The sequence below is a fragment of the Crocodylus siamensis genome, chromosome 11 (assembly GCF_052110815.1).
Source record: "Crocodylus siamensis isolate JL-2025a chromosome 11, ASM5211081v1, whole genome shotgun sequence".
Taxonomy (NCBI): Eukaryota; Metazoa; Chordata; order Crocodylia; family Crocodylidae; genus Crocodylus; species Crocodylus siamensis.
The window spans coordinates 7,173,928-7,199,912 of NC_143405.1; the positions used below are offsets into that span (position 1 = coordinate 7,173,928).

The 25,985-nt window shown below is 51.4% G+C and overlaps 1 protein-coding gene across 4 annotated transcripts in view; it reads left to right on the top strand.

Annotated features, from left to right (window-relative positions):
• Positions 1–25,985, top strand: part of RALGDS (ral guanine nucleotide dissociation stimulator) — a 99,159-nt gene that overhangs the window by 52,350 nt on the left and 20,824 nt on the right. For 2 of the 4 annotated variants that reach the window (XM_090022042.1, XM_090022043.1), the window contains exon 1: positions 8,306–8,607. The exons of the other annotated variants lie outside the window; for them this stretch is intronic. In XM_090022042.1, coding sequence (XP_089878168.1) covers positions 8,419–8,607 — 189 coding nt within the window. In that variant the 5' untranslated portion in view covers positions 8,306–8,418. Of the gene's footprint in view, positions 1–8,305; positions 8,608–25,985 lie in introns of those variants that run through there. 4 annotated transcript variants of the gene reach the window in all.

Sequence of the window (25,985 nt, forward strand, 5' to 3'; positions counted from 1 at the left end):
ACCCCTTCCCGGTGCTGATCAGCTCCCCACAGGAGCTGAGTAGCACCAGAACTGGGGACAGAGACCTCCCCTGTTGCCTGCGGTCGTCTGCTGGTGTGGCCAACCAGGAGCAAATTTGCTCCTGGTCAGCATCTACATGAGTGCTACTGTGCAGTACACAGTTAATCTAGTACCTGTATTTGCTGGTAGTCACTGGACTACTCCACAGTAAATGCCATGCACATGTAGACGGTGATACTTCACTGCACAGTAGATTAGTCTATTGCATAGTAAAGTGTCTCATGTAGGAAGAAAGTAAAATTCCCTGGGAAGAAAGGGTGGAAAGTCCAGCAATACCCACATCAGCCTGTTTGTGCAGTAACAGAGAGGGTTTATATTAGCTCTGGATTCAAAGGTGCGCTCCTGAGAACTGCTTTAAAGCTGATGAGGTGGGGGTGCTGAGCCACCTGAGGCAGAAGGCTGAGTAACTCAGAGCACCAAGGTCTGGAATAAACGGGATGAGACTTTAAAACTCAGTGGTTGTTCTGAATAGCTGCCCCTGGGGACAATCACTAGAAGGTTAAATGGGGAGCTGTTCTGGCCAACCTGCCAACTGAAGACCAGCCATGTGCATTTGCCCAGTGCTGGTGGCTGGGGTAGGAGTGTGTTTGGTAACAGCTTTTCTGGCTGAACTTTGACACTGAATCTTGCAGCCCTGGTTGGAGCTGGGAAAGGCAGAGAGGGTAGAAGCAGGACTCTACTAAGAAATTAGGCAACAAAAAGATGTGGTCTAGAATTCAGTTGAACAGGGCAGCCTGGACCAACAGCTGACCGTTCCTCTCACTCCATAAACCCTTGCCTCCAAAGTGCCTCAGGAACAATGATGGCTGTAGCTTCCCAAGACCCCTGTGATGCAGGGAAATGCCATTTATTTCCTTTGGGCTACCTCTCACTCTAGGGCTGTGATACTCTACGATAGCAACTGGCAGTATTTTGGGAGGTCTTGACCTAGGGCGAGATGGGATGTTACTTTTGGCCTCTGAATAGATAACTGGAACCAGAAGCTCCAGCTTCCCTATTTTGACTTCCCATCTCTTCTGTAGGTTGTTTTATTTTGAAAAGCCCAAAGGCAATGCATGTTGTATAACTTGGATACTAATGTATAATTCCCAAGGCAGCTGCTTGGGAACTCTTGGTATTTGTAGTTGCATGAGCCTACGTGTTGGGACTTGTCAATGCTAGTGTTCCTTGTGAAAAGACTGTTATAAATTGTGTTTTTTCTGGAGCTGAGAAGCCTTGGGCCTGTGGATGAAGAATTTAGGGTCAGTAGGTTGGGGAGAAGAGCGGTGGGGGAGTAGGGTTGACTTGGCCAGGGGATGTGTTGATATGGGGAACTTTTGGGTTCAGAGAAGGGCATAATAACCTTGTCATTGAGCCCGTGCTGCGATGCAAAGCCAGCCAGTGAAGGAGGAGCAGTACCTATGCAATCTGTTTGATCCTGTTTGGAAAGCCCTTATCAGGAATTGAGCCTGGGAGTTAAGAGCAGCGCAGGAAAGTCGGTGTGAAGGCTGGAGAACAAGTTTGTGTGGAGGTTTGGAGACATCACTGACTGCTACCAGGGCCCTTTTGAGCTGTATCCATCTCGGCATCCACTGACGTGATCCGTTTTCATCTCTCAGTCTCTCTCCCATCCCCACCAATGCCTATTTCTGAGTAGCAGGGCAAGGCATCCCCAACCCCTCTGTAGTCTATAGCTACATGGTGTGGAGTGTGCTTGCCTTGCCTCGGCAGTAATATGTGTTCATGTGTGTGTGCCGGGGTTTGTAGTTCAGTGGTTTGATCACTAAACTAGTACTCACAAGACTTGGCTTATTGACTAGTGACAAGTCGCTTCTCACCATGCCTTGGTTTCCATGTCTACATTTGTGAGATGAACTGTACTGGAGCAGGGGATTAGTGCTGTTTTGTGTAGTGCTGATGATTTCTTCCTGCCAATCAAACAGAGATGCTGTTCCTGGCAACTGGGGACCTGGCAGGGCCATTCCTCAGGTCACTGCAGGACATTCTCACCTCTGCTTGCCAAATCAGGTGGGCAGAAGCAGATGGGAAGGATCCATCAAAGATCGCACTGAAGCTGAGGAGAATGCAGGACAGGCCATTCCCAGCAGCATCTGTGCGGCTGTCGGGTCAACCAAGAGGGGCTGAGCAGTGCAAAGTGAAGCCTGCTTAACTTCTCCTCTGTGGAGTGATGACATCCCAGGCTTTCAGGGGTTGGCTGGGATATGATACAGTCCCTCTGGAGGAGGAGACCAGGGCAGTAATCATTGTACTGAAAGCATCTGTTGGCCTGTGATGCACTAAGCCTCGTAAGCCCTCCTCCCCTGGAAGGGAGACCAGGATTAACATCCCATTCTTACAAAAGTAGCTGCTGAGGCACTGATGCTACAAGGGACAGGGCCTGGATTGTATAGTGAATCTGGCGTAGAGCAGAGACAAGACCCTGGGCTCTCGCTCCCCTCCGAGCAGTGTGAGTGCAGGAGACATTGTTCCTATGCACCTCCCTCTCTGGCATGCCGTTAGGGTGTCAGCAGATCAGAATGCAAGCTGCAGAACAGGGCGGATTGTGAACTGTAGGCGGAGAGAGGAGGGCTAGGATGGGAGCCTGGAAGGAGCCAGCGTGGGGGAGAGGAAATCCCCCAAATTCCTAACCTCTCCAAAATGCATTGCTACGTAGTCAATCACCTGCAGGTTGGCAAGCGGGGCTCTGAGTTTTTGGAACGTCGTGTTAAAATAACCTCCTCAAATGCTGCGACTCCGGCCAGGGTAAAGCCTGACGTGGGGGAATTGGAATGGATGTGTTGATGGATAGAGCCTGCAGAGTGAGTGGCATTTCCAGGAAGCTGGTGTAGCCTTGGAGCCCAGACAGGTGGGCAGGTAGTGAGGTCAGGCAGAGCTGGAGGCACTGAGGTGTCCTTTGTATTGATAGTAGGCTCTCAGTTGGTATGAAGCCCTTCACTAGGGTGGGCTTTGCTTTTGGAGTATTTCACAGGAATATTTTGGTGCTTTTTCACATGAATGACTCCCCTGGGCTGGAGGGCCCTGACTTCTTGATTGCTGTCTGCTGGGGATGACTTTACTTATCACCTTGCCAGCTCTGGCAATGAGTCCAGTGCTTTAGAGAGGCAAGGAACAAGAGGTGGATGGGTGCAGAGACATCCAGAGGCTTGGCTTAGGAGTTGGGTGGTCTTCGCTATCCATCCTTGCCCTATTACTATATTGGTTTGTGCATGGCCTTGAGTGGTTCTTGGTGACTCAATTTCCCGCCCTTTAAAGAGAAGGTGGCAGTTCCTGCTTCGAAGGACCACGTGAAGACCGACTTGTTATGGCAATGCCAACAGTGGCTATTACTAGTAATGCGAATCTGCCAGCCCTTTCCATAATTCCCCCGGGTTCATTCTGCGGTGGGAGGGAGACCCTAGTGAATTGATGAAGACGAGAGACCATGAGGAAGGGAAGTAGAGAGTGGGGATATGCTGGAAAGAAGCCAGGGAAGGATGGGTGAAAGGTGAAATGGTAGAACAGGGTATGGATTTGAGTGGCAAAATGGCCACGGAAGCAGGAAGGGGTTACACATATGGGAGGCAGGGAGAGAAAGGAGGTAGGGAAGAGGAGAATAAAATACGCAAGTGAAAAGAGAAACTGGAGTGAAATAGAGGGAGAATAAAAGGAAGGAAGAAGTGGACGGGGAGAGCGGCACTGACCCAGCCCCAACAAGGATGGTTAAATGCTTTTCCAGTGCAGAATACACGTTGTATTTGCCAGGGAGACAATGCTGCAGGCCCAAACTATGAATTTCTTGTGCAGGAGAGCCTATCGCAAAGTAAGCCAGGGCGTGAATTTAAAGCCTGGTAGCCATTCTGCACTAACCCCAGGGCTGATCTGAGAGGATTATGATGAACTGCACAGAGGCAGTCTGAGCGTGGAACTAGAGCGTCCACCCCGGCAGCTGGGACACATGCGGTGTTCCAGTTTGTCTTCCCATGTGGACAGGCCCAGAATAGCCTGTTGACTGGGGACCACAGCTGTCTGTGCGTTGATCCTGATGTGATCTGCCCTTGGACATCCTAGTTCTACTGTTGATGCCAGTGGGAGAAAAGTTAGAGGCCAGAGCATTTCCTGGGCTACACAAACTTTTCCCTGAGGTTGCTGTGCGTCTAACTCAGGGGTAGGCAAAATGCAGTCTGCGGGCCAGATGCGGCCCACCAGGCTAATCTATCCGGCCTGCAGGGCTCCTAAAAAATTTAGAAAATTAATATTTATCTGTCCCTGGCTGCCTGTCATGTAGCCCTCGATGGCTTGCCAAAACTCTGTAAGCGGCCCTCTGCCCAAAATAATTGCCCTCCCCTGGTTTAACTCTTTCTTATAGCTCTCACATGCTTGCATCGCTTTCTGCAAGCCCCTGGAGTCCTGTGAATATGTGGGAATCTCTTTGGGGAAAATTGTGTTTCCTTAGGCCTCATAATTGAAGGGGAAAGGAAATGCTGAGCTAAGTACATCCCCCAGGTTCACAACCAGGAGCAAGTAATAACACCCCCATGTGTGCAGAGTTTTGATCTCCTGGTCTTTGGGGATCTGCTCCATGCTGGTTGACTCCTTGGGATTGACCTTTATGATCCAATGTCCTAAGCTTTGACTTGTGACTGGGCTTGAAGTGTTTTTGTTTTTCAGGCCCAGGAGAATGGAAAGGAAGCTGTCTGGCTATTTTTACAGCCGTGCAGTTGGCTTCCTGGACTGTATTATTTATTGTCCATTATCATTAGTGTTATGCCAGTGAAAATGTCCTTAGTGGTCAGCCAAGGGCCCAGCCAAATGAGCCATCTGATCCAGCTGCCTTTTTGGAAAGGTCAGGCAGAGCTGGAGGGTGCTGTGGGCAGGGGCTTGTCTCCTGGAAGTGATGGTCCCTGTTGTTTGCTGTTTGCTCAGGTCATGCACAGGGAAACCATCCTGCTGGGTGCTAAGCTCAGAACAAAGGCCGTCCTGACCCCTAAGGACCTGCACTCTAAGTAAGATGACTTATGATTTCTGTGTATACCTCAGCCCTAAAGCTGCCTCCCATCTCATTTGATACGAGACGGGATGGAATTTTGTCTTGAGCTGCATGAGAGATGAGGGGATGCTGCTACCCTTCTTTTACATCTGGGGAAACTGAGGCCCAGAGGGATTTGACCAAGGTTATATGCAAGTCTGGAACAGAAGCCAGAGGCCCAAGTCTGCTGCTGGAGCAGGCTTAAAGGCAGGGATGGGATTGAGAGAATAACTCCAGGACAAAGTAGTTCATTTGACCAGTGCAGACCCCCTAGGAGTGTAAGAGGTGGGGAGGGGGTCTAAGGCACCCTGCCTTCATCCTTTTGTCTCTTGGGTGTCCTTGAGGTTAATCTTACAAGCAGGGCCAGGCAGGCCTCAACTGCTATAAGGATAGGAGGGAAAAAAGCATTGGCCACACACTCCCCACACTCATTCCTCCTCCAGGAACAGGACCCATGGTTTAGATCTCATGGTTCCCTGCTCCATCCATTCTCCACACCCCCATCCGGCTACCATTGATGGCCCTGGACCATCAGAGCAGTCACACATGGGAATTGCCAGCTCTTTCTGTTTAGCTGTGGAGCCCTGACTGTATGTTAGGCAGTCTCCCTTAACTCCTCCGCTGCGTGCCTGTATGCAGACACCTGTAAAGAACGTCCGAGGAGTCCAGAGATACGTCTCCATTTGTAGCTTCCAGGTACTGTTAGGGGCTGAGTTCAAATCCAGAAATGGGGAAGGCTACTGATGCTGGAGGTTCAGGGTCTCTTCAGGGTTTTCTGCAAATTGTGCTGTATGTTAAAGCCCTAAATTAGAGTTTAAGAAAGCAAGGGAATTGCCTCTCCCTTCAGTGTCTGAACAAATCACCTTCCAGAGTGTCAACTGATAGTCCATTGTCCTCTTGAGTCCCCAGATAGACTGGGACAATAGGGTGGATTTCCCTCATTCATCTCCCTGGCCAGATACCTTTCAAGTTTAATCATTATCATTTAAGCATTGGCAGCTTAACCCGTTCTTAGCTCATCTCCCAGGCAGAAGCTTCCAGCTGCTGGTGCACTAATCCAGCTGCAGCTCAGGGACTGATCTCAGCCTGCTCCTCTCACAGATAAGACAACTTGGGGGGGCAGTGAAGACGGTTTGGGTGCTGGTGCATGTGACTTATGAGGAGAGGCTGAGGGAGCTGAGCCTGTGTAGCCTGCAAAAGAGAAGACTGGGGGGAGTGTGGATTTAATAGCAGCCTTCAACTCCCTGCAGGGTGGCTGCAAATAGGATGGAGCTGGACTGGTCTTAGCAATGGCAGATCACTGAACAAGGAGCAATGGGCTCAAATTGCAGCAAGGAAAGTTGAGGTTGGATATTAGGAAAACTTTCTCACTAGGCGGGTGGTGAAGCACTGGAACAGTTTACCTAGAGAGGTGGTGGAGTCTTCATCCCTGGAGGTTTTTAAGGCCCAGCTTGACAAAGCCCTGGCTGGGATGATCTTGCTGGGGCTGGTCCTGCTTTGAGCAGGGGGCTAGATTAGGTTTGAGCTCCTGAGGTCCCTTCCACCCCTCACTTGTTATGATTTTTAAATAAACCTGAGAGGGGCTCAAATATCTAAGTCCTGCTCTGTACTGCAAGGTTTTGCTGGTGTACTATGTCAGCCAGGGATATCGGGGCAGGAGGGGAGGGGACAAGGGCACATTCTTCTCACCTTAGCGGTAATAGAGACAGGTAGTTAGTTAGCGGTGTTAATCATGTCAGGTAGAAGGCAGAGTAGAGTTGCACCTTATGCATCTCTGATTCAGTTAAGTCTATAAGCTTTTGTGAACAACAGCTCACTTCACCAGATGCTACAAAAGGAGGGCAGAGAGTAGGCTATCACTCCTATTTGATAGCCTGCATTGGCAGCAGTAGTTACAATACATGACCGCCTGTCTGGGGATACAGATCCACAAGCCTCCTCCCCTCTCCAAGATCACCAGCCCTATACAGGGCCAAATTTGTCTTCAAAGCACTTGTCTTCCGTCTGTTTTTCAGTGGATTTCTTGCCTTCACCTGCAGCCTTTTGCCCTCTGGCTCCATGACCTGTCAGGCCCCCTGCCATGGTTGTGGACGTGTAGGAAAGGCCAGGCCAGATTAGATCAAGGATCCTGTCACTGACTTGATGTATGACCTTGGGGAAGTTGCTTCATCCCTGTGCGTTTCAGTTTCCCTGCTGAACAATGGGGTCAGTGACCCTGCCCCGTCTCAGAAGTGGTTAGCTCTGGGTCATCTATGGTAGCTCCTGACCTTGAAAACACAAGGTGCAATCTAGGGATGAAGATCTCACCCGAGGTTCGTTCCTATTACAAAGGTGGCACGGGTGTAATGAATCAGAAGGGAGGTTTGCACGGGGGTTTAGGTGAATTAATGCAGATGTACGTCAAGGGGACGGTGGTGATGGCCACCCCGAGGAATCCCAGTCACCAGCTGGGCCTTTGGTATAGGAGCTGGTGGCACCAAGACGGTTCCTCCTCTGCAGAGTGTCTGGTCTTGACTTACCACATTCACTTCCAGCCATGCCACCAAGCCTTGCATGGGGCTCGAGGGATTGGACACCAAAGGGGCTTGCTGTGGAGTGCAGGAGTGAGGGGCACAGCCTCCCAGTGAGAGCTGCTTCCACGTGAAATATTGGAGGGGCAGAGAGTGGATGCTGAAGGGGAGCGTGAACTGGGTTGGACCAGGGTGGTTGTTTTTTCCCCCTCCATTCTTCTCTCACTTGCACCCAGCAGCGTTTAAGGCGGGGCGGGCACTTATTTTGGACGAAGGGCTGCCCACTGAATTTTGCCAAGCCATCGAGGGCCGCATGCCAGGCAGCCAGGGCACATAAATAGTCATTTTCTAGATCAATATTAATTTCGGGGCTCGAATGGCCCGGTGGGCCGTGCTTTGCCCACCCCTGCTGTAAGGTCTAGGATTCAGAGGCGGTGCCTCACCCGCGCACGCCTCTGGCACTGCCGCGTGGAGCTGGTCCCCCTGTCTTGGAGCAGAGGCAGCCCCCGCCCCCGCCCCCATCAGGGTGGCAGCAGCTGGGGGCCCCAAGGCAGCCGGCCCTCCCTTTGCACGGCGGGAAAGCGCCGGGCATGCCCCCTTCCCCGGTGAAGGGGCTCCGGGGTTAATGCCGGCACAGCTGAGCCCCGGGGGGGCAGAGCGGCGCCCCGCGCGGGAAGGAGGGGCAAGCGCAGGAGCGGCGCTGCCGTGTAGCCCCGCCCCCCGCTAGCCCCGCCCCGCGCCGCCGCGCGCCGGCGACGCCAGACGCGGCTGAGGCGCCGCGGGCACGGGGCTGAGCGCGGAGCGGCCGCCTCCCTCCGCCCGCGGCGGCGGGGCGAGCCCCCCATGGTGAACCGGGCGTGGGCCGCGCGGGCCGGCGAGGATGAGCGGCCGCGCGGCGCCCCCGGCATGTTCGAGGGCTCCCGGCGGGCGCGCAGCCTCCTGCTCGGCGTGCGCCTGGAGGTGGCCGGCGACCGCAGCCCCGTGGTGCTGCACAGCTTCACGCAGCTCGACCCCGACCTGCCCCCGCTGGAGGTGAGGCCCGCGCCGCGGCTGCTGCTGCCCCCGGGCGCTTCTCCCGCTCCTCGCTGCCTCGGCGCCCGCCTTGCCGAGCCCAGCTCCCCCGGGTGCCTTTCGTTTGTCCCCCGGGTTCAGCTGTCACGGAGGAGGCTCCCGGGGTTTCCTTGGCGTGGGGGCTGGAAGGGCGAAGCGGGTCCCGGCAGGTTTGGGCTCCGCTCCGGCTTGCAGCGTTGCGGGTCTCGGCAGTGCCCCCTCCCCACGTGCACGGGGTGGTCTGTCTCTCCCTCCAGACACCCCCAGCGATGGCCGGCTGCCTTGGGGTCCCCAGCTGCTGCCACCACCCTGATGGGGAGTGCGGGGTCCCACCAGCCTCTCTCAGTGGTAGCCGGGGCTGGGGGGCTGCCTCTGCTCAAAGATAAGGGGACCAGCTTCATGCAACAGTGGCAGAAGCGCCTGCGGGTTAGGGGCATGGCCTTGGTATCCACGCTTCCGAGATGTTGAACGCTGGAGGGTGCAAGTGAGAGAAAAACAGGGATAAAAACCCTGGTCCAACACCGTTCGCTTTCCTCTCCAGCATCCGCTCTCTGCCCCTGCGTGAAACAGGAGACTGGGCAAGGTGGACTCGGGGTCGGACCCAGGACGTGGCAGTTCTTGTGTTCGTACAGATGTTGCTGCCCGTTGTGCGTGCGCTCTGTGGGCCGTGGCAGTGAGGGGCTCCCGGCCGAGCTCCCCGAACCAGCCACAGTTTTCCTCCCTGTGCCTTGCTGGGTTGGAGTCGAGAGTGCCCTCCTTCCTGGCTGGCTCTGCTCATCCCCGGGTCAGGCTATCTGTGATAGGAGAAACCGGAGAGAGCTCACAGGAGGGAGCGCCATTCCTGATTTCTTTGGGAGGTTGCTACATCTGCCGGTGCCTGCGGCACCATCCCAGCAGTCCCCGTCCTGCTACAAAAGCTTTGGGCCTGTCCAGGGTTCAGCATTTGGGCCCCAGCAGAGGGTATAGGGCTACTTGCTGGGGACAGCAAACACCCACCGTGCTCTCTAGGGTGTCGCTGGCCTGTTGTGTTGTGCTGTGCTGGCTGGCTGCAGCTCCCATCCAGTGCTCACCCTTGCAGCCTGGCTGTGATCCCAGGGGAAAGCCAGGCCCACAGAGTGACCCGCAGGGCACTGCCTGTAGTTCAGCAGCGGAGCAATGGGGCTTTGGCCTTTCACGTGCTAGAAACATGGGGGATGCTGATCAAGCAGAGTGCTTACGAGAAGTTCACTTTCACTAGCGAGGAGGTTCAGGGGACATTATGCATCTCCCGTAATGACGGGAAAGCATCAACAGGCACGTGTGACTCTGCTATAAGGCAGGGGTTGAAAAGCAAGGTCTGTTTTCACTGGGTTTTAGAGACCCCCTGTCTACCCTTACCTAGCTCTGGATACATCTGGATTTAAGTTGGTTACAGGGCAGAGCATTTAACACTGGGAAGAAGAGCCAGGGCCCATGGTGAAGGCATCTTCCTTGACCCCTCCTTGGGGAGGCTTGGCGCTTCCCGGTCAGGAGAGAAGAGGAGGGGGAGACTTCTTGGGGCTGTGGGTAGGTTTTATAGAGACCAGCTCTGTCAACACAGCAGAGAGTTCATGAAAGCGCCATGCAGCCTGTTTTCCTTTCCCTCCTCCTCCCCCTGCTCCTCTCTGGGGTGGGCGTACTTAGAGCACATCATCTGGTTCTTGTTATGTCTGGCAGGAAGTCCAGCCGTGTAGATCCCTTGGCGCTCCGGGAGCTTGCCTAGGCCACGCTCTTGGCAGGGAGCGCAAGGGAGCTGGGGAGGCAAAGGAAGGGAGGCAGTTCTGCACTTCTCAACTCGAGAAATGAATTGTGGAGCACGCTTGAGCCTCCCTGCGCTCTGGCCTAGGCAGATCGCGGAGCTTGGGACTGAGTTAGGCAGGACCCTGGAACCGGAAGGAGAAAGGGGCAGTTAGGGAACAGAGGTGTTTTGCGTAGCCGGCGGCATAGCCAAAGGAGGCAGCTTGCTGCATGTTTGCAAGCTGGGAGAATGACCATTCCTCCAGCTCCCTTCTGATCCTTGTGGACCAGCTTCAGAGTTTGCTCCATGGGCCTTGGTGCATCCTCCTCGTGCATCGTAGGGCAAGTGATCAGGGGAGTTCAGAACAGGGCCCCAGCCCTGTCATGGGCTCCCTCTGTGAAGTGAGGCAAGCCAGTTCCCTGCTGTGTGCCTCAGTTTCTCCCTTGGTAACGTAGCCCTAATGATCCCAATCCAAACAGGCTGCTGTGAAATAATGCTAATGAAAGCTTCGAGATCCACAGCAGGAAGCTGCTGTGACAGTGCTGCTTTCTGGGGCTTTATCGTACGAGGGTCTGCGTGTTCTTGGTTAAACTATACTGGAGCTTGTTTTGCTTTTGGCCATTAGAAAACACAGCTGGAGGATGGCAAAGTACCAAACCAGAAGATCCCTGTTGCTGTGACCACCTCCTTGGCAGCCATGGGGGTGCTTGTAATTGAGAGGCAAAGTTGTACTGCAGAATCTGCCCTATGGGACAGGGCTGGTTATTTGTGTAAGAAAAGTCCTGGAGCCTTTCCGGGCTCTCCAGACTCCCGTTGGCAGTATCGGTCTGTGCACTGCGGGACATGAGCATCCCCGTAACCTAGTTTTGAGTCTTGGGGAGACCTCGGCTATACCTTGCCCAGCTGCCAAGTCCATGCTAGGGTCTTATCATTTGGGAACCTGTGACAAACTAAGTCTGTTTTCCCAGGGGAGACCAGGCTGAAGGTTTGTATTGTTCTTGGCTCTACTTTTTTCCCCTCTGTGCTGTGCCAGAGTTTGTGTCACTTGTGCTGCTTCGCCCTGGCTTAGACTGCGGTCCTACAGAGGTGATGGGCAGCTTTGCATGACTCCTCCTATTCTAAGACACTGGTTTTCCTAAGTGGGGTGCACTCTCAGTACTCTGCCTCCTGGCTAGAGCCAAGCACCTGCTGCTGGATGCAGAGCCAGGACTGCTTCCCCTGATGGCACCTAACGGTGCAAGCAGGGATCCTTTCAGTCTAGCAAACTCTGCAAGTGATGGCACACGTCCCAGCAGCTTGTGGGGCGAGCATCCTCTGCTGGAATTACCCAGATGGCAATCTTGCGGCACCTTGCGACAGGTGCAGCCCCAGCTTTGAAGGCAGGAGCGGGACAGAAATGGTAATTATTACACATAAATGGCTTCAGAAGAGCAGGAATAGTAGAGGTGGCAGGATTTTTTTTTTATTCCATTAGAGTGGGGTGAGGGAGAGGCTTCTAAGTATGTTTGTGTAAGGATCGTGTTACTCAGAGATTGCTGCGCTGTGTTTCCATAGGAGCAGAAAACCTTCCGGTCCTTGGCTCCGTTTGAGGTTTAAGTGGACTTAAGGCTGGGTTGGCAGGTCTGGAAACTCAGACCATCGGTAGGACAGGCACACCCACCTAGCTCACCCATGTGCTACCGCGTCCCCTAGGACGACCACTCGGAGGGGTGAGCAGCGAAGCCTGGAGCGGTGGGAACTTTGCGGTTCCAAAAATCAGGCCCTGGGTCTGCTCTGGCCATTGGTTCCTTGGTTCCCAGGTGAGATAACAGGCCAGGGGACCAAATTGTTTCAGTGACATCAGGAGATCCTAGGATCCAGCCTGACACGATCAAACTCATTTTGTATTGGCCCACATCAAAGGTATCTGAGCTTTGGATTTGAAAGGGTGACTTAAGGCAGATTTTTCAAGGCCATGGATGCCAAAACTCTCATTGCACTAGGGGTCTGAGAGCCTGATCCCAAACTGATTGAAACTAGCAGAAGCCTTCTTCCCTTGATTGCATTGGGTTGGGGAACAGTCCAGCTTGTGGAGTCTCTTTGGGGCAGGGAATCCACTTGTTCTGTGCAGTTATGATAAGGCCTCCTCCATGCCCTGACTAACACTTGGCTTGAAGTTGATTTTATTCTTTGAAGTATTTGCCTTCCATGCGCCAAAATCAGATGGTAAATAAAGCTTGGGTGGTAAGGATCCCGACCTGCTGGTTATGGATGTAGGGTGCTGAGCGAGAAGCTGGGCTTCTGCTGGAGAAGCAGCTAGGAGAAGAGCAAAGTTTTGGGCTGTTTGTGTAGTGGAAGCCTGATGTCCCCAGCAGGGATTGTGTAGCAGAGCCTCCCTCGTGCCTCTCTAGCTCAGAGGATTTCTGTAGCTCCTTGAGGAAGGCCAATTGCATAAAAGCAACAGGGAAAATAAATACCGACTGTTAGCTCTTCTGGGATGGGATGGGCTCAGTATACAGAGATTTCTCAGTGAGAAACCCCAAAGCGGTGAGTGACAGCAAGCGGTCTGTTCTCCCTTGCCATCTCAGCTGGGCCTGACTGCAAAATGGTATCTCCACCAGCAGTCCTGTGCTTAATGGAGCTCTAATTGCCAACCTCCGTGTCCCTGGGGGGTGGCAGCGGTGATTAGGTCACTCTAGACTATGTTTAAAGGCTCAGCCCCTCCCTATTTGCTCTTTCTCCAGGGCCATTGCAGTCAGAACTGCCCAGTGGCTCTGTTTTTCAGGCTGTCGCATTCCTATTGCTTGTATTTCATGCTGTTGCAGTTCACAAATATTTCAGCATCTCCCATGAATGTAGCAAGGGGGGAACAAAAAGCTGTTGCTTAGAAACAGGATTTGGATATGATGCTGGCTGAGCTCGTCGCACAGAATGGGGAGAGCGTTTTTTGCCAGTGGTTTTGCTTTCTGTGGGGTGGGATTGCAGCGTGGAATTTGGGCATCCTTTCTGTCCGTCACCTGCAGACTTAGAAAGAAGGGAGTAAATGGGAATGTGCTCAGAGGGGGAGTTAGACCCGTTGAAGCGAGAGCCAGGGGATGGATGTCACATCAGTAGGCTAATTGTTTAACCAGTGTTGCAGCGTGCAAGTCTGTGGGTCTACACGGCAGCAGTGTCCCTGCCCCAGAGAGTTTGTTCGCAGTGGTTTTACAAATCTGTGTTCAATGCAGTTATCTGGGCAGCCTGGAGAACCATTTCTTTGTCATGTAAGGACCTGTGTACTGATTTCTAAAAAGTTGCAGGTCCCCCATTTCCCATCTCCTCTTAAAGGGCTCACTGAAGAATACAGGGCTCCAGGGACAAGCGATCCACTGAAATGGTGTCCACGGCCAGGCACAGACATTACAGTTTTACCAGCATAAGGGATAGGAAACCAAGCTATACCTGTAAAAAAAAACAACAAAAAAACAGAAGCTCGGCACATATGGGCCGATTTAAAAATGGAAGAACCCAATCTAAGATTTACCAAAGGGCAAATGTGTGTTCTGTTCACTAATCTAAACTATGCAGTTTACAGAAAACTGTATAACTGAGATCGATTCTACCTCTGGCTTTTTGAATGTTTGTACCTAGGCCATCGGTCCTACTTGTGAGAAGAAGCTGCTCAAGGCTCAGCACACAGGTAGTTAAGCAACCTTGCTACCGAAATTGCTATCATTCCTCTCTCCCCACGGCTCTGATTCTATTGAGATGAACAGGTACAGCACGTGCATCCCTGAGGGGCTGATACAAGCCATTGAAAGGCAATATAAATTTGACCTCCAATTGATTTTTTTGGATCCGGCTATTACAGCTGTTGCCTTATGCTCCTCTCAGATTTGGGAAGACCAGCTAGGAACACGGCTGAAAACAAATGCAGTCCTGAACTCTTGAGAACTTCCTGCCATCAAAAAGTGTTGTTAAATGCCAGCGCTTTATGCCTGCTCTATCCGAGTGCTAACCACCAGGCAGTAATCTGGCTAATCATCAGGCTCCTTTGCCATCAGGATGTGGTTGGACATTGCTCCCCAGGCAATTAAGGAAAATGAGACTCAGCAAAAAGGGAACATAAACACTACCAGCATCTCTGGAGTTTCGTGCTCTGTAAATGGCTTCATCAGCTGCTGCGGCGGGTTTCGGTCAGGCCGGACAGACACAGGAGGGGAAGTGAAAGCCAGATGCTGGAGCTGAGGGCTAAAAAGAGTGTTTAGATATCATCTTTCCAGCTTCTCCAGGTGGGAGCGAAGGTAGCAGAGAGTCTGTCCGTGGGGACGCGGGTGATCCGCGAGCGTAATTGGATCCTCTTAAAACTGTTTCCAACACGCACTTAGCAAGCTCACGAGTAACTTGGCTCACGTGCTGACTCCGATGGAATTGTTCATGCACAGGAAGGCACTTGTGTGCAGAGGCCTCTCTCAGAGCTGATTTAAAAGGGATGTGGCCTTGCTCCCCGGCTAACAGCAGGGGCTTGCTTCCCCACTAAGGCTTCCATTATGCCATGGAAATGGGCAGGAGGCAGGCTCCTTTCCAAACTAACAACTGGGAGGACAACAGCAGCAGTGCTAGGAATGGGCCAGGGGCTCTGCGGGGCCAGGACTCTTCGATAGGTGCCCGCAGGGGGCCTGGCAGAATGGGATGGGAACTCGTAGGTGCAACAGCAATGCCAATGAATGGGGACTTCGCACTAATGCTTGGCGCTTGTACCGCTTTTTGCAATACTTTTTCTGTGATGCGTGGCAAATGCTGATTTAGTTCGTGCCCATAGCGCTCAGGCTTCCAGGCATACGTTCTGTCCTGGTTTAACAGGGCGGTTATTTGTAGTCAGTAAGTCCCAAGTGTTTATCTCGCAGGTACTTGAGGATCAACAGTTATGTAACAGCCAAGTGTTGTCAGAGGTCCGGGCACACACATGCGTGTGAGCTGCCTATTCATCTTGCTCAGCTACACGGCAGCGTGTTTGTTTTTATTACTCAGCTGAATTTCCACTGGGTTCATCATCAGAGCAATAAATGACTGTACAGAGGAAAAGGCCTCTTAATGCATGCCTCGGCTCCTGGCCTGTCTTCTGAATCTTGCCCGGTGGCTGCAGCTGCCTGGCCCGGCTCTGAATCCTCCATCCTTGCCGTCAGCAAAGCAGGAAAAACAGCGTGAGTTTCCAGCCACCAGGCTGAGCTCTCAGAGCCAGCATCCAGGAGAGAAAAAAATTGTTTTGACTTGCAAATGGAGCAGATATTGCTAGGGAAGTCATTTGGTGGCTATCTAACTGGGAATGCCAAGGTGTTATTTTTAGCTTCTTTTTTTTGCTTCTTTTTCACTTAACCGCATTTCAATAAAGAGCCGCTGAGCTGAGTGCTCCTGTGGAAACCTGGGTTTAAAGTGTTTCCTACCCATAACACACAACGCCTTTCTATATGACGGAGCAAAACCACTCAGTGTTTTCCTCTTTCTTTACAGTGATCAGGTTTCCATGGTGACACAAAACCCGAGAATCAGCGCTGGCCTTCTTGCTGAAGCTGACATTTTGAGTGTATTAAAAAGATTGGTGTTTGTTGTTTTGTTTTGTTTTGTTTTTTTAACCTGAATTTGCTTCCTGGAACACATACACAAAAGCCGTCCTTTGGCTTTGTCCAGATTGATTCAACCGCACTGATTGCCTTTGGGTTGAGCCAGGGCTAGAACCGGGAAAGAAACCAGGCCCTGAAGCTAGCTATCACCCATTGATGTTGAGGAAGTTTGTGTCCCAGGCTGCACCCTTCAGCTCAGGCCACGAATCCCTGGGTGATTTGGCTCTCGGTGCCTTTTATCCAAACCCCTACCATGCTCAAAGATGCTTGGAATGTGCCTTTGGCTTTTTGCTCGTGGCGTCTGACTCCACACGCCAGACACTCATTGAAGTAAATGAGAAATCAGCACGTGGAGGCTTTGCAGGATATGACAGTTGCAGTAGTGAAGTGTGCGTTCAACACAGCAGACGGGATCGTTCACCAGTTATTCACCGTGTGCCACCCGAGGACGTCACTGAAACCAGGGCTGAGGATGGTTTCTTCTCCGTCCAGTTTGGCTCATTATAACAGTGGCAGAAGTCTCTTTGGAGTTGTTTCTACTAAGCTGCACTTTTTGGAAGCTGAAGGTTTTGTTTCTCCCTTGCCTGGTATCCCAGCCCCTCAGCTAGACCCCTTTGGGTGGATGATGCACTGGCTGCATTGGCACCTGTTGCTATTCTGCACTCTGGAGTTGGATTGTTTTCTCTAGACATAGGCATTTAGTGGCACGTGTCTTGGTTGCCTCTGCCGGGATTGGCTTTCACGCAGGTGCGGGCCTGTCTCCCAGATTATGCTGTGAAGTGACTCAGAGCATTGCTATGGGTTGCTATTACTGGGGTGACATAACGAAACACTTGTGCCATGAGGTGTTTGTTCACATTGCGTTGTGCCACAGAATTCATCTCGGAAGTTGGACGGCTCTGCAGACTGGGCTGCAACCAGATCCAGTGCGTTGGTGATGGGTGAGCTTTGGTAGCGTGGCGTTTGCAGCAGAATATTTCTGGGCTGAGCTCTAGTGGCTCCAAATGTCAGAACATCTTTGGGTTTCAGATCTGGGCGTCAAGCACGTCCACCCCTGGGTCCTTCCTGAAATCAAGGGCGCTCCACTCCTGGAGGAGGGAACAATTCAAGAGAGTGGTTCTTGAATCCAGTTTACGTGAAACCAAAAGAGCAGTGGGTGGAAGGTTGGCACCTTTGTCTCGTTTGCACCAACACCTTCATGGGTGTCACCTGCAGAGCCCAACAACCAACTAGTTCGTGGTCTTCCCCTCAACAGATCATTAGTAGAAATGTGAACTGGATTTCAGGCTGAGGGGATGTGCGTCTAGCGGGTAGCTCGTAATCCTGAGCAGGTGCATGGGGCACCTGAGAGGGAAAGCAGAGTTGATAGTGCAACCTTGGAAGGAGTTCTGGATGGCAGGAGCCAGCCGAGTTAAGCAAGCATCATGCCTGCACTGGCTTATGAAAGTGCTGTCCCTAGGTATGAGCAGGCTCTGCTTGGTGGTTCTCATTTTGCCTGCCACAAAATGGGAGCTGTACGTGCTTCGGTAATGTGCCTGATGGGCCGTCCGCTGTTGCTAATGGGGATTTGCCCCATGCTGGAATCCCAGAATGGAGACCCTTCCCCGGGGATGCCTGCGTCTCGTGTGTTGGTGATGTGCACCTGGTAACTCTCCTTCACTGGTGGCACTGGCTCTTCCTGCATAGCTTTGTAAAGGGGCTGGCATGGTATGGGGAAGAAGACAGAGGCTGCCTCACCCTAGGATTTTGGCTTCAGTGCCTGTTACAGAGCATTCCCCAGTGCTGCTTGCAAAGCACAAGCCCTTGGGAGGGCTCTGAGCTCGTCCATGCGGCGCTGACTAAGTGGAGGAGCACAGACGGGTCTGGGGCTCTGCTTGGGCAGTCAGCAGAGGAGATAGTCATCAAGCCACGGTGTCTGATGTCCTGACCCTGTATACACTGCTGGCTGCCTGGGTGCTCCTGGCTGTTTCAGCAGAGTTGTTCTTGACGACCTTCACGTGCAGGATCGGACTCACTGATCCATTGTGTGATGGGCTAGAGTCCAATCGTGCAGATCTGGGTGTTTTAGCATGTGAACGAGCGTAGCTTGTTCTCCCCCTCCCAAAGGTGCTGACAGACTTCCATGCTTTTTATCTTCAGCAGCTCATTGCGTCTCAAAATCAAGGCCAGCTTCACGTGACAACTCAGGTTCAGGCCCCAGGTGTGAACTTGTTGGCTCTGTCTCTGTTTGCCGGACTGCACTGTGCCTGTGGCTCGTTGGCACCGTACAAGTAATGCCAGCAACTGTGTAAGATTTTCCGAATTACAGAAGTATCTGATGTCACACTTCCTCCCCTCCAACTCTTCTCTCCCACCACAGAATCCACCCCCAAGGGAAGAGCCCCAAGAGGAAAATTTCTAGCTTATTGACATCCCCAGGCGTGTCTAGATTTCACAGCTGTGGAGCCAAAGGAGACACTGCAGGCCAGAGCTCTGACACGAAATCTGTGCAGTCGGGAGTCTGTAGGCAATAGCTGGGGCTGGGTATCGGGAGTCCAGGGGACGGGGAGGCAGGGAGCAGCTGGGGTGAGACAGGCTAGGGATTGAAACTCCCTGCCCGATGCAGAACGGCCCAGAAAGCACATCGGCAACAAATGGAGGAGTCATACATCAGCTGTGCCTGGGGTGGGGGTCGGGGAGCGTGGCTGCAGAACAAAGGCTCTCATTTTATTTCTCCCTTTTTTCACAAACAGCCCGTGATGGCGGCTGCAGCCCTCCCTTCAGTAGTCCATTCCTGCGTTTTCTCTGCTTCAGCTGTTTACTGGGTCACCCTAATAGACAAAAAGAGAGAGGAGGTTGACATGTGATTGGCCAGACTGTACAATGAGACCCTCTTTGCCTTCAATGAATACAGTAGAAGCTTTGAGTTGGGTTACCAGAGAGCATTGACCCCTGCTGTGCCATGCAGATCAGGGCGGGGTTGGCATTTGGGAACTAATGTTCTCTCCATTCACTTGTTCCTCACCAGGGCACGTGGGGTAGCTGAGAAGAGGGGATGTATTTCTTTGGAAATCCTGTTTGGTGCTGTAGTGCTGTGTTGTAGGGTATCTGTACCGGCTGCCTGGGAGAGGGGTGCGAATAGACACCATGTGTCCCTGATCTAGCTCCCATTGCCATTGTCCTTCTTGCCAAGAGAAGAGATGCAGAGCAGAAGATGCCAAATTTTCAAAACTGCCTGCTCATTGTGGCTGACCCATCTACTCAGAGGACAGCTTGGATTCCCATCCCAGTGCCCGAGGTGTTGAGCACTGTCAGCACCCATTGAGTTTTGGGTGGACTTTTGAGTGCTCAGTGGGCACGTCTACATGAGACGCTTACTGCGCAGTAGCCTAATTGAGATTCGTAGATTCATAGCTGTTAGGGGCTGGTGAGATCATCAGGTCCGGCCCCTCTGCACTTGGGCAGGACAGACCACTGGGGTTAGATGATGTTTTTTAAAGATCGGGGTATTTTTAAAGATCCCCGGGGTAAGTGATTGTACTGCGCAGTAGCATGCTGATCAAAAACCATGCTAATAAGCTACAATGCAGTGTTATTAGGCTACTACGCAGTAACCATCACCAAAAAACTGTGCACCAGTAATTGTAGTTACTGCACATTTATTTAGTACTTCATTAAGGAAATATTGAACTAAATGCGCAGTAACTACGTGTAGATGCACCCAGTTATCTCTGAAAAATCAGTCTGTTGGTGTCTCAGCTGGGACATCCCAAAGAAGTAGATGTTTGAAAACAGTGAACTCGGATATGACTGAAGCCAAGAGGGGCTATTGACCTTGGAGGTCAGGGTGTGAGATTTTTTTTAACCATGGTCTGCACTGGAGTGTCACCAGCTGATTTACGTAGGCCAGGGCACACCTACATGGGGACACTTCTGTTTCAATTTAACAGTAGCTTATTCTGGGGTAGAGCAGAGCAATTGGCTGAAATGACATCTAACTTACTGACATCCCCAGGCACATCCAGATGCCACACGAACCGCTCATTAACTGAAGTAAGAGTGGATAGTGTAGCTGCAATAAGCCGATGTGAGGTTGTGAGCGGACAGAGCCATAGTCCCTTGGAGGCCCTCTGTTCATCAGCATAACCCCGTAGGCCTTGGGAATGACAGCATTTAAACATGAGGTTCCTTCTTTTGCACTTCTCAGCTGCAGTTGGTAGCAAGGGGCCCAGTCCAGTCCTGGAGATGACACTGCCGTGTTGTGCACTGCAGCTTTGGTAACTAAGCCTGGAGTCGAGGCATCCAGTGGAGTTGGGGCCGTGTGTTTGTGTGGGACAGAAGTGAGTTCAGAATCATATGGTTAAACTGTTTGAACTGCAGCCAGCTGATGAGTTACAAGCTAAAGCAGATGGATTACTGAATAGATGGGTATTTACAGATTAGTTGAGCTACATTGAATGGCCGCTCTGGAATGGTATGTGCAGGGCTCCCATGGAATATCAATGGAGCATGGAGAAGAGGGGGAGGGATGTCCCCTGTGGAGACAGGTCAGGACATGTGCAGAGCGGGTGAACACCAGTCCTTTGGGAGGAGAGGAGGGAAGTTCCCATGCCATTCCTGCTCTAAGAGCTCAAATAGGACAGTGAAGCCAGCTGCACTTATAACTCCCCTACAACTACGCTGTCCCCTTGGGGAATTAGACACCCAGCCTTACATGTCACCCTGCAGCATTCTGTGCAGGGGACATTCTCCTGGCTGTAGGCATTGGTGTGTGCAACTCTGGACCAGTTGGTTGGCGCTGTATAATAGCTGCTCCTTCAACATGTGTCTCGCACCCAAATCCAGAGCTGCAGGTACACTGTGTGTGTGTGTGTGTGTGTGTGTGTGTGTATTTGCTAGACCTCAAAAAAGGAGCTAATGAGCAGTTAAGTTTATTTTTAATTAACATTGCAGTTGGCAGAATTGACATGTAGATCAGAAGTGGTGGGAAGGAGATATAAAGCAGAATGTCGGTGCTGGTTCCGTTTCTAAATGTGAATTTTCAGACTTGACTTCAGTGTGGATTAACTAATAGGTTGGTGCGTGTTGGTGTACTTACAGCCCAGACATGGAGCCTAGGGTTAAACCTGCTTAGAGACAAATATTTGTGTCCCATTTCTGCTGTAATTTAGATTTGCATTGGTCACTGCGTACTACAACATAACTGAAAGTGTATGTATAGCAACCTCTGGCAGGTTATTTTGAGGCATGTCAGAGCTAAATCCTGACTGAACTATTCTGTCTACCACACCAAAAATAACATTGAGTACAAAGGGGCCAGTTGACAGCGATCCAGGTTAATGCAATCAATAGATTTGTTGAGAGTAACATTTACTCTCCAGCGGCAAGCCCGCCGGTGCAGGAGCTCTGTCTTCCAATGTTTTTGAACAACGTGTATTATTACACGATGGATCGCTGGATGATGAGAGGCCCTTGGGGAGGACCCTAGTATAGGAAAAAAAAGCAGTCATTTCTGCTGCACCCCTCAGCAATATTCAATGCAGAGCTTGTCCATGCAGGTTCAACTCCAGCTCTCTTATCCTCTTGGCCATTGGAGTTAATTTTAGAGATGAGAAAAACCACAGGGTGGGGCTGGGTTATGCAAGGAGAAACAGAAATCCCTTGTCAGGTTGGTTGTGCAAGCTCAGCCTTTTGCCTCCTCTCTAACCCAGGAGTAATTAGGACCTGGTTCCTATTTAATAATAAGCCACTTTCCAAGCCTGGCAGAGGGATGGGGAACAGATAAGTGGTTCTGGTTTTGGCCGACACAGCTGCAAATAGAGATTCTCAGCACCTCGGGTAGCTCCGGGCTTGACATTGGAAGTCATTGCTGGGTTTTTCTTTTGTTTTTTGCCCCAAACCCACAATGGATGTAATGGAAATAGCAAACCAGGGCATGACTGGAGGAAAACGGAGAAGCCATCAGAGTTCTAACAAAATTAAGGAATTTCTCATGCTTCCACCACTGTCGTGTATAGGCAGCTGTCTCTCTCCATCCACAGTATTTGTCCCCTGAGTTAGGGGAATCAGATCTGCACTGGAATTCCCTTCAGCTGGAGTGATTTACTATCAGCTGCTCATTCTCAGTTTCATCTGATGCCAGGAAACAATTTTTTTTTTTTCGTGTAATGACTGTGTGGGTGCTAGGTGAGCTCACAGTGGTAGAACTGCTCTAAACCGGAGGCCGGCTGTGCCCCGTACGCCAGCCCGTGTTTGTGTGGGTGGCCTCACTGAGCAAGGTTGCATCTATATGTGGTCTCTGGAAATGCATGCTTTAAGTTAAGAATGGGAGGCTCAGCTAGGGAAATTGCTGTGTTGGCTGGATCCTTTGGACCAGGAGCTTTGAAGGGAACAAAAACATGCCGTGTTCAGTTTTTTTTCCAAACTTCAGCAATGTGAAAAAAGCACATGTGCCGGCATGTCAGCCTGCCTGAAGAAAGCATGAAAGGACTCCTACTTCTGCAGCATCTCGTGAGCCTGGTTTGTGCAGGGTGCAGTGGTGAAGGAGCGCTGGCGTGCACAAGTGCTGCAAAAGTCGTTGAGGACTCTGTGGGAGCCGAGCATCTTTGAAAAGGAGGCCTGTCATCTCCAGCTCAAAGGTGCTATGTGTGTGCGGGCATGATTTTGCACCTCTTCAGAAGGAAAACCAAATGAAATCGGGGAAGAATTCAGGCTCCCTGCTCTGTCTCATGTCTGGAACTAAGAGGCTTAATTCCTAATCCCCGCTCCAGTCACTGCCTCACTTCGTGTGAATCAGGAGATTCCTTTGTAACAGACCCTGGAGCCACAAGTTTCTCCTGTGCCAAAGCAATGAGGAGCGATACAGATGTTTGTGATGTTGCTTCCTGTCCCGTCAGCCAGACTGGACCAGGTGCAAGATCCATCCAGTCTTGTGTCCTGTTTTGGACAGTGCCCAGGACTAGATGCTTGGTGGGAAAGTGTAAGAATCTCATTGTAGGCAGAGGCAGGGTGATCTGCTCACATATGGGTCTCATCGTCATCTAGGGCTCAGAGCTCCTATGTTATATCTGAGGCCAAATAAAGTCCAGTCAATTGGCAGGTGGAATATCTGTCAAAAATTGTAAAATAAATAAATAAATTGCCAATAGGTCCAAATAATACTCAGAAAAAGTGCATTTTTTCCCTTGAATGTGTCAAAAAACAATAAAAAAGCATTTTTCTGTCAGGAAAACTACAAAAAATGTAGATTTTTTTGGTAAAATTCCTATAATCTTTGACCGGTCAAAAATATGCAGTCAATTGACAATATTTGACCAGTCAGTCGATCAGCTTACCAACTTCTATCATAAATTGCAAGGACAGCACAGTTCTGGTTGCAAAGAACTGGCAACCTGAATACAGATACGGGGTAGAGGGGAAACTGAGGCACACAAAGGGGAAGTGACTTGCCCCAGGTCATGCTTCAGGTGTGAGCAGAACCCAGGTCTCCTGGCTCCAAGGTCAACCAGCCAGCTGATGAGACTCATAGCCCTAAGGCAGGGTTTCTTGTTACAGTCTTTGTGTGAGAGGTGATGGGGAACTGCAGGAGCTTGGGTTAGTTACTGCTGTCCCCTTTGGGCCCACTGGCTGCAGCTTTGTCATGCTTCAAACAAAATAAGCATGAAGTGGGTCAGGAAATCCTGACCTGCAGAGCCAAGCAAGTGGCAGGGCAGTATGGGGCTACAGCAACTTGTGGCCTTGGTTTCTCCTAATGAAAACGCTTCTCCCTTTCCCCAGTCCATTTCAGTTCAGCTTTTGGCCTCTGTTCCATGCTTTCCTGTTGCCCTTTTGTAGTTATTTTTAATGGGACTTCAGAATTGCTCCTTGGCTGGAATGGCTCGGGGGCAGGAAGGAAGGAAGGCAGAGACTTGCGGAGCTGGAAGAATATACGTCCATCTGTTAGACTTCCTGGCGCTATTGTTCCAATGCACAGGCACTTTGCTCTCTAGGTTGTAGTGTCCAGGGGCTGCACGCAGTGCGCCGGGTGCTGCAGAAACGCACCTCCCACATCACAGACCTTGTGCCCATTCCTCCTTGGCTTTGGTGGGAGTGAGAAGCATGCAGCATTGCTCCTGAAACCATTTCACCTTTCAAGAACTACTCCAGCCTGGTTACAGGGGCCATCAAGGGGCTTGCTTGGCATTAACAAAGAGGTCAGGATGGAGCTGAGGTTGTGTTACAGCCTTTCAGCATTCGTCAGGGCCTGCTGGCCACAGCCTCTCTCGGTGCCATACAGAGTCCAGGCACTGTTTCCTTTCCCTGCCATGCTGGCAGGAGCGGGATTGAGGGCCAGATGCTCACAGAGGTGGGACAGGGGAGATGAGAACTGCTGTGCATCGGGCCTGGCTGCTGGTCCCCATACATTGAATTGCTGTTGTAGGTGATTAGGTAGCAGCTGGGCCTCTGGGGCCAACATGGCTCCACTGGGACTCCTCTGGTGGGACTTGCTGGGAAGGGGAAACAGCCGTGTGCTCAGCTAATCCAGATGACCCATGCTGGCTGCCTTGTGGGGACCTAAGAAAGAAGAGGGTCTTGCATTACTAGCAATGTGCAATCCTTGTCTACCACAGTTAAAGAGATTAAAGTAATTTTTTTGAAAAAATCTTGTTGGTCTAATGGAGGATATCATTTCTACTATAAGTCCTGATTGTCTACCACAGTGCACTCTAGCCCAACTTGGACCTGGCCAGTGTTGATACTGGAGGCCTTTGCCCTAGCTACCCGGGGCTGTTCTGCAGAGCACCGTAGTCACGTTCCTGAGCATGGCAATGGAGAGGAAATTGCCCGTCAGGGATTGTGAAGGGTTTGGGATTGTGTTCTTTATCAGGACCCTGGTGCCAGGGTTCTTGGGGGTTTTTTAATCAGGAAAAGGAAACTGTGCTGCCCTGCTGGGTTCTGCATGGAAATCCCCCGTCAAATGGTGCTGTGCTGCTTGTTCTTATTTTGGAAGAACGGGGAACTTCTGCTTTTGTGGTTTTTTGTCTTTTAAGTCACAGAACCAAGCTGTTTTCCTCTTAGCAGCGAGAGGAGGGGGGCACTCTGTTTCCTTCTACACAGTGTCACAGTTTGGCTTATGTAAGAAGCCACAGAGTTACTACAGTTCGTTCCAACAAACTTGACATTTTGCTGGAGTGAGCGAGTTTCGGGATCTGCGATCTGCATGTGCCCTGCGGGAAGTGGGCATGGGGGGGAGCATGCTTCTTCTAGTGGAGAAGCTCTGGTTTCGTGGAAGGACTCTTCCAGGTGACTGATGAACCAGCAGTGTTTCAGGGAACTGAAAATTCAGGAATCCCAATTCTGTTCCCTGATTTTCTTCTTTGGGCAGGTCACTCAGAGCCTGACTGCACATCCTGCTCAGTTGGAAAACTCCAGCTGACTGTCGTGCTCTTGGGATCAGTCTGTCCTTGCCTCCCCTAATGTTCAAGCCATCTATTGCCCATTGATGCCAGTGGTGCAAGGGGAGCTACGCACAGGATTGAATGCACCTAACAAAATCCCTGCCGTTGCCGGGGACCTGGGCACTTGTGGCACCGTTGGGGTACACCTTTCTTGGGGTACAGCATGGCATTTGAGGCCTTTGGTTGCTTTTGCACCGCAAGGGGTTGCTTTGTGGCTTGTGGTGTGGTGATGATGAGATGCTCTTAAGGACCTCTCTGGACGTAACATCTGTGATGTAGCTGCCTGTGATCCTAGTGACTACGCCCAGGGTAGCCCCTTCCAGCCCTGCGTTCCTAGAGCCCAGCAGCGAACACACCTGCTCTTAGTGCGGCAGCCTGAACCGTTGCATCGTCCCTTGCTGGGAATTACAGATCCAAAAATACCCTGGCACGGTAGTGACACTGCCCATCTCAAAAATGGATGATGCTGTCTCCTGGGGAGTGGTGCTAGGCTCGGTTCAGTGAAGCTTGTAAATCACTTTGAATTCCGCATCCGGAAGGTGTTAGAGAAATGCAAAACCTTCATATTTAAAACAACCCGTGACTAGGATGCATTGGTGAAGACCGCCC